Source organism: Sphaeramia orbicularis, chromosome 8, assembly GCF_902148855.1.
Source record: "Sphaeramia orbicularis chromosome 8, fSphaOr1.1, whole genome shotgun sequence".
In the NCBI taxonomy this organism is placed as follows: Eukaryota; Metazoa; Chordata; class Actinopteri; order Kurtiformes; family Apogonidae; genus Sphaeramia; species Sphaeramia orbicularis.
The window spans coordinates 8,155,084-8,168,809 of record NC_043964.1 but is presented as its reverse complement, the minus strand read 5'-3'; the positions used below and the strand labels follow the sequence as shown (position 1 = coordinate 8,168,809).

Below are 13,726 nucleotides of genomic sequence, written 5' to 3'. Positions count from 1 at the left end.
TGGGATCTGGCTATTAACTGGTGTTTGGGCACAGGCTAAACTCTAGGGGAACGGGCGGGCGAAGAGGCGGAGCTTCGGGTCATATTTGACGAGCTGTCGGCGGTTCAGAGACAGAGAGAGACAGAGAGTTTGGAAACCGCCAACAGGGCTTCAAAAGTCCTGGGGGCGGGGTTTAGTTTCCAAATATGGAGGGAAGCACTTTCATCAGAGGAACCTGTGGGCGGAGCCTCTGGAACAGGGCGTGATGGACGGAGTGGAGGCGCGGTTTGGCTGCGTTTACACCTCAAAGGCTAAAGTGTGTCCGCTGACTGGCGAGATCTTCTGATTTCTGTCTAAACGTGAACGAAAACCAGATTCAGATGAAACCGTTAAAGACTCGAGTCTGGAAAAAAAGGATCGACGTTGCGATAAAAACCACGTCGAGCCATTTTTTCAGGTCGGTGTAAATGCAGCGAATGACAGACGAAGACACTAGAAGCTACGCGTTTTGTTCTCTCTGCTGTCAGCCAATCAGAGGGCTGTTTGGATGAAGGGGGCGGGGCTTGGTGAGGCAGGGACCGGGGTCGAAGTGCGGGTCAACTTTGACAGGATTAGATATCTCAGTAGATTTATACATAGACATGCAAGTCATTTTTTCTCTGAAGTTATTTACAATAATTACATAACACAAAGAATCCAGTTTCAGTTTGACAAAATTGCGAGCATTCAATATTCAATATTACTACTATTATTTATGATAACATAACTCCTTTTGTACTTCTTTAAATCATTGCTATTATAATGGTCAGAACCTCCTTTTTTCGACTCGGATGTTTGTTTGTTCACTTTGTGTGAAGCCGTTCTTTCTCCCTCTGGGTTTTTGCAAATGTTACTGCATTTTTATTTGTCATTTATGGTAATAATCAGAAGAATAACCACAATAATAATGATAATAACAAGTGTCTTTCCTACTCGTTATGGCAGAGACCAAGTGGGTGTGGTCTATATTCCTGGCCCCTCCCCTGACTCCTCCCACCCCTCCCACTTGAGAAAAAACACTGATGCAAACCAAATACTGTTTGAGAGCAGAAGCTGGAGCCAAAATGAACCCAGACGTTGTGGTTCGAAGCAGGACACCGAAAAGGGTTTGGTTTACGAAGGAGCTTCAGGAAGGCAAAAACCATCCACGAAGGAGTTGAACGCACAGAGCCGGGCCCCAACGCCGTCAGAACTAGGTCTGAACACCATCAGAACCAGGTCTGAACACCGTCAGAACCAGGCCGGAACGCCGTTAGAACCAGGTCTGAACCAGGCCAGAACGCTGTCAGAATCAGGCCTGAACGCCGTCAGAACCAGGTCACAACCAGGCCCGAATGCTGTCAGAACCAGGTCTGAACCAGGCCCGAACACTGTCAGAACCAGGCCTGAACCCTGTTAGAACCAGGCCTGAACACTGTCAGAACCAGGTCTGAACCGGGCCAGAACGCTGTCAGAACCAGGTCAGAACCATGCCCCAACGCCGTCAGAACCAGGCCTGAATGCCGTCAAAACCAGGTCAGAACCAGGCCTGAACGCCATTAGAAACAGGTCAGAACCATGCCCCAACGCCGTCAGAACCAGGCCTGAATGCCGTCAGAACCAGGCCTGAACGCCATCAGAAACAGGTCTGGGCACCACCTGAACCAAACCCAAACTCCATCTGTTCAGTACAAATGTGGAAGTCAGACGCAAACCAACCCATGACGCGCGGTCATGAAGTGGCGTTCGACCGCGGCCGATGGTGCTGGGTTCTGTCCGACGACGACGGGTTCCAAGGCCCGGTGGATCTTTGGAGGCTCCGTGGCCATTCATCTCCCTGTGGATGATCGTCTTCTGCTTTTCGTGTCCTGCTCAGACACAAACTGTACAAACGGACCCAAGCAGTAACGTCTACACTGACAGGATGTGCTGATGTTTTCTATATAGAATCTGTTTAGAATATTCTTCTTATATATGTGACTTCAGCTGATGAGGCCTCAGTCCTTCCTCACGCTCCGAATTCAACACTCGCTGCAGGTTTGTGCGACGGCGTTCGTTAACGCCAGACTGAGCGGCATCATGATGATGATGATGATGATGATGATGATGATGAAGAGGATGTCATCATTCTTGGGTTTTTCCCCATTTAATTGTCTATTGTATCTACTGCACGTGTGTGTTTTCTGATTCTGAGCATTAGCTTCGAGGCTATCAAACGGGTCAAAGGTGTTCAGTTTGTTACGTCACTGGAGGCAGATTTAGGATTTGTGTCACTTTTCAAAATAAAGTCTTAAATGTGCATCACGATATAAATGAATTATTGAGATGGAAGTGATCTGTGTCGCCGGAGATGGTCGATGCTAATGCGAACCTTTACAGACACTGACAACACAACTCAATGGAGCTGTTTTAACATCAGCTTTTGCAGAAACAGGGTCTGGAGTTTTTCGGTGTTAATGCGTTAAATCTGTTTACTTTATCACTAGACTGTTACTTCGTTAAATTCGCCGCAGGAGAAGTGACGATTAAAGAGGAAAACCCTTTTTTGGCAGCGTCGTTGTCAAGGAGAACTTCAACCAAACTTTTATAGTCGGAGCCGTTTCGCAGTGATTGGCCAGCTACTCCAATTAAACTCACGGTTAAACATGGGCTGGTGGTTTTGTGAAGCTTTGGTTGTTTTTGACCAGTTAATCTGCAAATGACCAATGAGCAACAAGCGCCAAACCTGCAGGGGGCGCCGGTCCGGAGGCGTGAACGTAGAGACCGGTAAACGAGCTGTACAGAAAAAAACGGCACCAAAACAACAAGAACAAGAGCAATCGATAAATAGAGTAAGAAAAGCACCACCGCTGTCTCCGTATACGCCTCGAGTGGAGGAGGAGGGAACGTAATGATGGATGCGAACCAATCAGATCACACGCTAACATCTACAGGTGGGGGGGGGCAATTTCGTAACTATGGGACGGTTTGACGGACCAACATGCACTGGTGTAGGGGCAGGGACTGTTTTGAAAGATATTTTTGTGACAAACATCTCAGTGTAAACTCGACTTGCGTTGTGCTCTTTGATATTAGCGGAGAATGTATTGAGAACACATGGGTGGGTTGGGGGGGTGGGGGGGCAAGAAACGCTTTGGTTTGAATTGTAATAAATAGAATAAGAACAGTGATCATGGTGTCCGTTAACATGTCAGAGTTTCTCGCATTTTGCAAATCTCAGGAAAAACAAAGCGGGGTTTCATAAAACGGCCGCATCCCTCGGACCTGTGATCGGACGCTTCGACATCGAAAACACACTCGCGCTGCTCCGATGCAAACAAAACACACGCACATTCACGCATTTCTGCACCAATCACCAAAGAGGAAGGGAGGCATGCTGCACACACACGAGGCCGGGTGGGTTTTCCACAGGTTCACACCAAGAGCGACGAGGAACATCCCAAAGGACGAAGCCTTCACAAAAACACGACACGGTGCAGCCATAGGAAGCGAACAAGCACAGGGGTCAGTCAGTAACAGCGGCATGTACCCTGAAGGGGGCGTCAGGGTCCAGGTCCGGGGTTGGCTCAAGTCAACGGCGGTGGATTTGGAAACGTATCACTAGTCCTTTCTAGACCTCGTTTGTCAGACTCGACCTCAGATCGTAAAACTACGCAGAGGGAACGATGGACAATGGGCAGTAAAGTGCACGACATGGAGGAAAAGCCTGGGGTCGGGGACAAAAAACACCATCATGCAAACTCCACGACGCTTTTGCATGCCTATTTTATTATTATTATCATTATTACGTGGGACGGGAGGGGTCGCCACGACGACCACCCACAGCCCAACAACACGAGAGGGAAGACGATGAGGGCACGAACACCTGGACGAACCTCAGGACCGACCGCGCGAATCGCCCACACGGATCGCCCGCACCGCCCACAGGTTACGTGGTTTTTAAGACATTTGTCCGTGTTTTCTTTCCCGACGAGACGCGAGGAACTTTACAAACAAACAATGAAATGTCAGTGTCAACAAGCCGGTGCTACAAACGGTGTCCCCATGTCGCCGATCCGTTAACTGGGACCACCGTGATGAGCGCAACCGGAAGGAACAAAACAGAATGTGGCGTCGGTCGAGCAATCGGCAGAGGGAAATGTACCAACCTGTGAAGCAGCCAGGGGGCGGTCGGTGGTTCAGAGGACGAAGTGGGCGTGGTTTACGGGGGAAAAGCATGGACAGATTAAATGCGTGAACTACAGTCTAAACACAGCAAAAGCACAAAGAAACCACGCAAAGACAGAACGCAGCCATGAACGTCGACAACACGACAGCAGAGAAAAGTGCTACATGACGCTAAATCTACCAACGATCAGTCCCAACAGACATCTACCGGATTCCGCTGCTTGTCGAGGCTGGGGCCGAGCTTTGGTCAACAGTTTGGTTCTGGGAAGTCGAAAAAATTCAACAAAACTTCCACTCCCACTCCAAACCCGAAACGAGAAAACCACAGAGCGTGCGACGTCTCAGACACAGGAAGTGTCGTTAGCCACAGAAAAGACGCTAACGTGAAACGTGAAGTGTTGCTGGTTCGATTTTAGTTTTAACTTTAAAATATGTTTTTAACCAATAGTTCAATGTCTGAAACCAATGACTTTAAAGAACAATGTGATTTCTTTCTGTTCGTCTTTCTTTTCCCACTGTTTTTGAGCTTTTTTTCCTTCTCCAGACTGATGATCAAACTCGCTTGTATTTGTATTGTAATTGTTTTTTTTTTTATCATTTGTCACTTTGTGACTCAACAGACCATCTAATCGACTTTCTTTCTTGACATTAACGGTGTTCATTGGTTGTTTGTGTAAATGCATCTAGTTGCCGACCTCAACAGAAGCGAACACGCCACTGTATCACAGGGCGGCTAAGTGTCGATGCTGAGCGCTAACACGTCCGTTTGTCCGAAGCGAGACGACGTATGCGTCAGTGGTACGTCTCAACTCTGAACACATCAACAACAAAACCAAACATGCGTGTACAAACACATACGGTCAGGTCTGAAACAAAACCAACACGTACGTCGTCTCGGTGCGCTGAGGGAAACTCACTTTAAATAGCTTTAAATTTAGCTAATGCTAAAGCTAACTGTGACACTGCAACTAATATTTGAAGAGTTTCACTGAATAATCAGGGCATAAGGTCGTGTTCGTTCACTCTTGCAGATGTGAGTCGTGGTTCAAACCCGACATTTGTGTCTGTTTTGTGTCAGCGCTCGTCTGAACATAGGAAATGTCTTTAAGAATCAAAAACCGGATCAGACTCCAACAAGCAGCTGCTAACCCGTCTACAGCTAACACGAGCTACCATTAGCATGCTAAGCGGTGCGGTCTAACACTAGCGCTGGTGTGATTTAACTGTGTTGGAATGGTGTTCCTGATGTGGATGGAGGGCGGAGTCGGACGGAGGAAATGGCCGATACATCACGGACACTAAAACAGCAGCACCACAAACAACGAAGCAACAAACGCTCCCCGTTAACGACGAAAAAAACCACAGCACTCAGGTAACCAGGGCTCACTGGCGACTTCTACCTCGTTTGTTGGTTTTTCTAAAGTTTTTCTTCACTTTTTAATGTGTTCTCTTCATTTTTTAGAATCTTCCAGAAGTGACGGCCTTGACTACAACATCTACGTTCCTCACTGGGTGTGTCAGGCGGGGGAGGCGGGACAAGTCGTCTTCCTCATATCGAAGCTGCATAGATTGACAGTCCTCCTCCTCCTGTCACGTCCTAATCTGAAACCGAAACCCATCGATCCACACATCTGAAAACAGACGGTTCTGCGTGTCAGGAATTAAGAGATTCAGGTGTTAGCTAGTGCATTAGCTGTAGCTAACATTAGCTTGTGAGTTAGGTGAAGCCAAAATCATCTGCATAAGGATGTGACATTATGTCTTCCAGACTAAGAACAAACACAACTAAACTATTTATCAAGAATCTGAGTCTTGTTTTCACAACTAGTAAAACAGATTAAAATGTTTAATGCTAGCTGATGTTAGCTAGTAATGATGTCACTGAGTCCAACAAGTAGCTTCTAATCCATCTGCAGTTAACACAAGCTACCTTTAACATGCTAACCTGCATCTCCACTTAGCTAACATATGTTAGCTAACACAATAGGAAGTTTAGCTAATGTTAGCTAACAACAACTAATGCTAGCCAGCAGGCTAATTGATTGAAACACTAAAATAAATAATTATAAAGTCATGCTTCCAAGCAAAGTGTCACTGGAATCAGACAAAATCTGCATCTTTCTTCTTCGGGGTTTGAACTTTTTAAAGCTAACATTAACATATTTTCTTCAAATCTCAGGTTCTTCCTCATTTTCACACGTGTACGATTAATCAGGTTTCTGTCGCAGATCAGGCTCAGGTTCCTCTTCTACCCCCCTTCTGTCCCACCTTTCACCTGTCAGTCAAACGTCACATTGTCTTCATCAGCCAATTGGATTCAGCAGGAAAACCAGAGTCCCGCCCCCGCCACACTTTGGTTAGAAAGCTGCGACCAGTGGCGCATCGCGATTGGTCGTTTTCCAAACACTGCTGCAGGTCGGGCTCATATAACAGGTGAATGACAGGAGTAAACAACCAATGAGAGGTGGCCAAGGGCGAGGTATGCCCCTCCCTCTCGAAATCGAGGAGACGCGTTGGATCTACAAGAGCTGGAGGGCATGGCCCTGCGGGACAGCGTTCCTGATGTTGGCGCCTGAAACATCGCTGTGGAAAACCGACGGCGTCATAAACAGACTCTGCTCAGAACAAAACAAGACAGAAATAAATATTAAAAAAAACACAAATAAATATTGATTGGCTGCCGAACGCCGTCGTACAGAAGGTCCCGCCCCACAGCTTCGCCATCACTGTCCTCGGAGACTCCCGAAAAACGAAAACAACGGTTAAAAATAAGAAGAAAAGCAAAACAAACAAACATGTTGTACTATAGGTCATGGTTTTTACAGGTCTGACCCATACGTAAATACATTTACATGTGAATAAATAGGTTTATTGAACCTTCTTTTACGCCGTGTGTTTATCGTCTACGATGTGATGATGTGTTTTTATTGGTTTTTTTGTCTTTGTTGAACCAACCCAGCGGTGTGGGCGTGTCCTTATCTGTGATTGGATTATCTCTCCCTAGCTGATTGGTTATCTGTCTTGCATTTGTGTTTCAAGTTTTTGTGTAGTTGTCGTCGTAGTCGGTGTTTCTTCTTTTCTCTGCTGGCTGTCAGTCGGACGGTCAGTTGGCGTCGGTCGTCACGGCGGCAGGAGGTGGAGCATCTTAGAAGCCCAGCGTGCCGCCGATGGTTGATGCCAGAACCACGCCCAGGATGACACAGCAGATGATGATCATGATCTTCTTCTACAGGGGGGACAGGAAGAGGCGGAGTTTGAAAACAGATACACACACAGATCAGCGCTCTGATTGGACGCTGGCCACAGATCAGTGCTCTGACTGGACGCTCACCTTACGGGCCTGGCTCTGGTATTTGACGGCCTTCTTGGTGTCGGATACAGCTCGTTCCACGTAGTCCACGGAGTGTTCGACGTTGTACTCAATTCTGTCGATCATCTCTCCCTGAAAACAGAGACATGACATGAAACAGACATGTAATAGGTGTAAGAATGGCCCCGCCCCTTCTACAGCCATACCCCTCACCTGGCTCTCCACCAACATGGCCATGTCGACGAACATGTCGTGCAGCTCACGGATGCTGTTTTCCAGTTTGATGATCTCGGTGTGTCGGGTCTCGATCTCGTTCAGCGCCTGCTTGGTCATCTGAGAGTCCATTTTAATCTGTAACCATGGAAACAGCACGAAATGAACAACAACACAACGCAAACACACTGTTCATTAGAAACAGATTTGGAGAAGGTTTGAGAATAGTTTTGGATTAAAAACATCTTCACAGAATCATCTTGATTCGTGAAGTTCATAAACACATTTCAGACAAACTGTAGTTGAACAGAAGATCCAAGAAATGAAAGAAAAGGAAAAGAAAAAAAGAGGAAACTGTGGTGGTCTTCGTCTTCTTCATCCGGTTTCAGTGTCCTGTCACTTACTTTTCACAGTAAATCCACACCTGTTGTGATCCTGTTTCCTCTTGAAGTGATATCACAGGGGGCGGAGTCACAGCTGTACCTGTACTCAGCAACAGGTCACATGACCCAGCCTGGTGTCATGTGACCTGGGCTTCGCAGCAGCAGCTGAGCTTTTATTTTGAAGTAAACAACACTCAACTATGGCTTCTTCACAATAAAAGCTCCGCCTCTTCCTCCTCCTGCTCTGCCGCTGTCATGTGACACAGTCATGTGACACAGGCCGTTTTCACCGGATGTGACAGAGCACCCAGAGGCCGTCCCACGACCCCGGGGGGAGGGGTTACGGGAGGGCCCAGGTCAAAGGTGGGCTCAGGTGCAGTGCTTACATCATCGGTGAAGATGGCCAGTTTTCCGCTCTCCAACATGTCCTCCAACTCCTCATTGGTGGTGGTTCTGCCAGCTGACGAGAGAAAACAGACCAGGGTCAGAACCGGAACAACAGGCACAGATGGACCTACTGGTTCTATTTGACTTACTGGTTCTACTGGTTCTGTTGAACCTACTGGCTCTACTGGTTCTGTCAGTTCTACTGGTTCTCCTAGTTCTGTCAAATTGATGAATGTGTGTTGTGTCTGTTGTGTGTCCGTTGTGTGTCTGTTGTGTGTCCATTGTGTCTGTTGTGTATCTGTTGTGTCTGTTGTGTGTCTGTTGTGTGTGTTGTGTTACTCACTGATCTCCAGCTGCCTCTGGATGCGGTCCTTACAGCGGTCGCGGTACTTGGACTGCGTGGTGTTGTACTCAGTCATCACCTCCACAAACTTACGCGACAGCGTCGAGTGCTGCACAACAAACATCAACAAAGAAGAAAAACAACCAGTCAATGTGTGTTAGTGTCATCACTGAGTATCTGGAGGAAATACGACAAAAATACGACAAAACCAAACATCCGTTCAGATTCAACTGTAAAACTGGGAACAGGAACGTGTTCCCTGAACCCACACGGAACCGGTTCCTTTGAAGTCCAGGTTCTTGTGGGTTCAATGCTCAAGGCCCTTTTCACACTGGGTATCCGAGTCTGTGTCCGAGTCCGTATCCGAGTCCGTGTCTGAGCCCATTGGACCCCAAAGTCCACTTAATGTGATCCATGTGAATCCAAATGTTCCATGCATCAGTACTGTACCCGAGTCCAGCTGAGAAGGTCCTGGGTCTGGTCAACGTGGACTCCAGGACAGAAGGTAAAGGGATCTGTACCTGAGACCAGAAGGGACCTGATTCCCAGACCGGCCTCGGATCTGAGCCGTATGGACCGGACTGGACTGGACCGGACTGGACCAGACCGAACCAGCCTTATGGACTGGACCGCTCAGTGACATATCAGTGAAGGTGGTTCTTCTGTTTTCGTCAAACAGGACCACAGACAGAACAGTGGAACCTGTGAACAGAATAGTCGCTGGTTGATGATGTCATGGTTTGTCCCTTCTGTGTTTGTGACAGGGTTCCGTCCATGGCTCCTCCCACTGTGTGGACCCTGAACACACTTGTATCTCGTACCGCGGTATGCGTTTGTGAACGCAACAGCTGCAAGAAAAGTGTGACCGTGTCCAGGTCGAGAACGGACCCAGATATCCGGAGTGAAAACACCTCATGTCCACCAGCAGAGGGCGGAGCATATGAGCAGAGGAGAGGCAGCCAATCACAGAGTAGCATCCTGCAGTATCAGACTGACTCCACCAACAGCAGCAAAGGAAGATGAAGAATAAAAGCGGATGTTTATCTGTAAACACGAGATCTGAAATATGAAGAGATTCAAGTGTTTCATTTAGATTCAACTTCAGTGAAAACAAATAAAAAGAGGAAAAAAGTCAACAAACAAAAAGAGGATAAGTAAACAAACAAAAAGAGGAAAAAGTCAAACAAAAAGAGGAAAAAGTCAACAAAAAGAGGAAAAAGTAAAACAAAAACAGGTAAGTAAACAAAGAGGATAAAAGTTAACAAACAAAAAGGAAAAGTTAACAAACAAAGAGGAAAAAGTAAACAAACAAAAAAGGAAAAAGTAAACAAAGAGAGGAAAAAAGTAACCAAAGAGGACAAAAGTTAACAAACAAAAAGAGGAAAAGTAAATAAACTAAAAAGAATAAAGTAAACAAACAAAAAGAGGGAAAAAAGTAAAACAAAAAGAGGAAAAACATCTGTTTAAGTAAACAAACAAAAGTCTGTTTTACTGCATTTATGAGAATGATCGTGTGAATAATATGTTTCAGCTGTTCTGGATGGAGGATGGACGTCAACATGGCAACCAAACTATACAACAACACAACGCTACAGCCTGGACCTGGACTCCAAACCCAGTCTTCAGCTGACCAGGGCTCCGAACCCAGTCTGTAGCCGGACCCGGGCTCTGAACCCGGTCTGTAGTGGACCCACCTGCGTCTTGCGGATCCTCAGGTCCGCTGATGATCTGTTGAGACCCTCCTCCTGTTCGATGCTCTGCTCGATTGCTGCAGAAAAAACACAAACAGGAAGTTGAGGCAAAGCTGGTCTGGAGTCTGTCAGTCAGGTCTGAGGTCTCCATGGTAACCAGTCAAGTCTCATGTGACTGACATCAGGTGATCAGCCATGTTTAACTTTGCTTTTCTAGTTCTGTCTATGTTTATGTCCCATGGCCGAGGGGGTGGGGCTTCACCTCTGAGTCAGATGATTGACACATGAACAGTCAGGTTTATTTTCCTCCACACTGGGATCAAACAGTCTGGTTTTAGTCCAGGGTCCGTCTGTGGGTCCACCCCAGAACCTGTGGACTATCTGAACCTGTGTTCTGTAGATGTTCTGTGTGTTCTCTAGATGTTCTGTGGGTTCTGTAGATGTTCTGTCGGTTCTGCTTCGGTTCCATCAGATCATTTTCAGATCTTCAGCTGAACCCACAAGGACCAAAACAGAAGAACAGAGGGTCAACAACAGCTGAGTACGCCCTGGGTACTCCTCCCCCTCCTCTTCCTCCTCCTCCTCTTCATGCTCCTCTTCCTCCTCCTCCTCCTCCTCCTTTTCCTCTTCCTCCTCCTCTTCATCCTCCTCCTCCTCTTCACCATCTCAGTACAGCATTCAAATCACCTGCATGTGTTTGTTGGACACAAACAGGAAGTGATATCACACTCTAAATGTCCAGAACCAGGACGTACAACCGAGTCTGTTCATGTGGTTCAGATTCAGTCAGACCTGGGGATGGCGCTGTGGGCGGAGTCAAACGCAGGTCGGTGGTGAATTCCAGCTCTGATTGGCCTCCTCCCTGGCTGCTATTCTGGGAGGCCCCGCCCAGATCAGCTGTTGGTCCTGCGGCCGTTCACATTAAAGCGCAGATGACCTTGAACCAGCGCCATGAACCTGAGTGCCGCTCTGAGGCCCGTGTCTGTGCTTATAAATATATAAATATTTAAATATCTATGTTTTTGTGTGTGAAGGTCGACGCTCGTCCGTTCACGACGCCATAAGGTCTGGAGGAAACGCCGCTGCCTCTGTCACGTCTGTACTTCACATTCATGGGTGTAAGTGGATGTCACATGACTTGTCCGCCCCAGCGCCACCCTGAGGCCAGTGCAGGTAGAACCGCCCACCGTGAGCCTGTCCGACCATAGAACGGCAGCATCTAGATCTGATCTGTATGTTCACAGTTGAATTCACATCAACACAAATACTCAAAATATGAGGATATTCAATAAATAGATGGATGAAAAGGACAGTAAAGCACAAAGTAAATACAAACAGGTCACACATTCAAAACACATGAAAGGGATTTTAGTGTCGACAGAAGATAAGGTTTGACAGAAACACATCAATATTAAATCTATATAATATTCTATAATATATATATGTGTCAGACACTAATGAACAAACATGTGTTTAATAAAACGAGGTTCATCCCTTTATCTTCATATTTATGTCTGAGTGTATTTATATAAAAACTATGAAACAGTAAATGTTCTGAATTAAATCAGGTTCATTTAGAAACAAACAAGATTATTACAATTATTATTATTATTAATTATTATTTTCATTATTGTTATCATTGTTATTATTACTATTATTACTTACATACTTCTATTACTTATTACTTTTGACTATTATTACTAAAATCACTTAGAATAATTATTAGTTCTATTATTATTCATATTTATATAATATTTCTTATATATTACATTCGTTGTTGTGTTGATAACCTTCATTTCCCAGTGATCAATAAAACTATATCTGATCTGATTGACTAAAACAGAACTGATAAACATCTGATATGATGACACTGATCTGTCGATTGATAATCAATAAAACCACATTGGTTTTATTTGTCACATGTTTTCTACTTCTTCTTGGTTCTGATCAGTGACGTGTCAGTGCTTAAACCACGCCCACTTAGGTTTCCCATCATGCCTCTGAACTCCAGTGGCTGAAACAGTGATGCGTTCACTTACCTTTTAATTTTGAACGAACTTTATTGGCTGTCTTCTTAATGTCAGCTGTGAGGTCCTCCAACTCCTGTTTAGTCTCTGAAAACAGGAGGAGGAGAAGGAGGAGGAGAAGATGAAGGAAGAGGAGGAGGAGAAAATGAAGAGGAGGAGGAGAAGGAGAAGGAGAAGGAGAAGGAGAAGGAGGAGAAGACGAAGGAAGAGGAGGAGGAGAAGAAGAAGGAAGAGGAGAAGGAGGAGGAGGAGAAGATGAAGGAGGAGAAGATGAAGGAGGAGGAGAGGAAGGAGGAGGAGGAGAAGAAGAAGAAGGAGAAGATGACTGGACCAGTTCATGTTCATATTTTCATATTTCTTTGTTGTCGTTCATGTTCGGATCCTTTTTCTTCAGCAAAAACCTTTTTTTTCCATCAACCAGTAAAAAAAAAACACAACCTGTGACTGGATTAAACCTGTGACCTACAACCAAAAATAATAATAATATGAACCAATAATAATAGTAATAATAATAATAATAATAATATGAACTAATGTAAGTGTTGATCACTGACATATGAGGAGGAATAATAAACACTAACTACTCCAGTTTATGTGGGTGGTCCTTACTGTTCTAAATATAGTTTAGTTTCATTACAAACATTTAAAGGGTTAAAATATGACCATTATTGATTATTTGGTATTTTTGTTTATGGATCAAGGTTATGAAAGAGAAAAAAAAGTAAAAAACAAACTGTATAAAACAATCTGACATTTGTACCTTTAACCCTAACCTTGTTCCTAACCCTGTTCCTAATCCTTTTCCTAACCCTATCCCTGTTCCTAACCCTAACCCTGTTCCTAATCCTTTTCCTAACCCTATCCCTGTTCCTAACCCTAACCCTGTTCCTAATCCTTTTCCTAACCCTATCCCTGTTCCTAACCCTGTTCCTAACCCTAACCCTGTTCCTAACCCTGTTCCTAATCCTTTTCCTAACCCTAACCCTGTTCCTAACCCTGTTCCTAACCCTGTTCCTAATCCTTTTCCTAACCCTAACCCTGTTCCTAACCCTAACCCTGTTCCTAACCCTGTTCCTAATCCTTTTCCTAACCCTAACCCTGTTCCTAATCCTTTTCCTAACCCTATCCCTGTTCCTAACCCTAACCCTGTTCCTAACCCTAACCCTGTTCCTAATCCTTTTCCTAACCCTAACCCTGTTCCTAACCCT

At 45.5% G+C, this 13,726-nt stretch overlaps 1 protein-coding gene across 1 annotated transcript in view; it reads right to left on the bottom strand.

Moving 5' to 3' along the window:
• Positions 1-2,495: 2,495 nt before the first annotated feature.
• The window catches only part of stx1b (syntaxin 1B), a 34,992-nt gene continuing 23,761 nt past the window's right edge, over positions 2,496-13,726 (bottom strand). The window contains exons 4-10 of the mRNA XM_030140853.1: positions 12,531-12,605; positions 10,495-10,568; positions 8,801-8,909; positions 8,457-8,530; positions 7,688-7,825; positions 7,496-7,606; positions 2,496-7,390 (exon numbers count right to left, since the gene is read on the bottom strand). Of these exons, the coding sequence (XP_029996713.1) occupies positions 7,310-7,390; positions 7,496-7,606; positions 7,688-7,825; positions 8,457-8,530; positions 8,801-8,909; positions 10,495-10,568; positions 12,531-12,605 (662 nt within the window). The 3' untranslated portion in view covers positions 2,496-7,309. The remainder of the gene's footprint in view (positions 7,391-7,495; positions 7,607-7,687; positions 7,826-8,456; positions 8,531-8,800; positions 8,910-10,494; positions 10,569-12,530; positions 12,606-13,726) is intronic.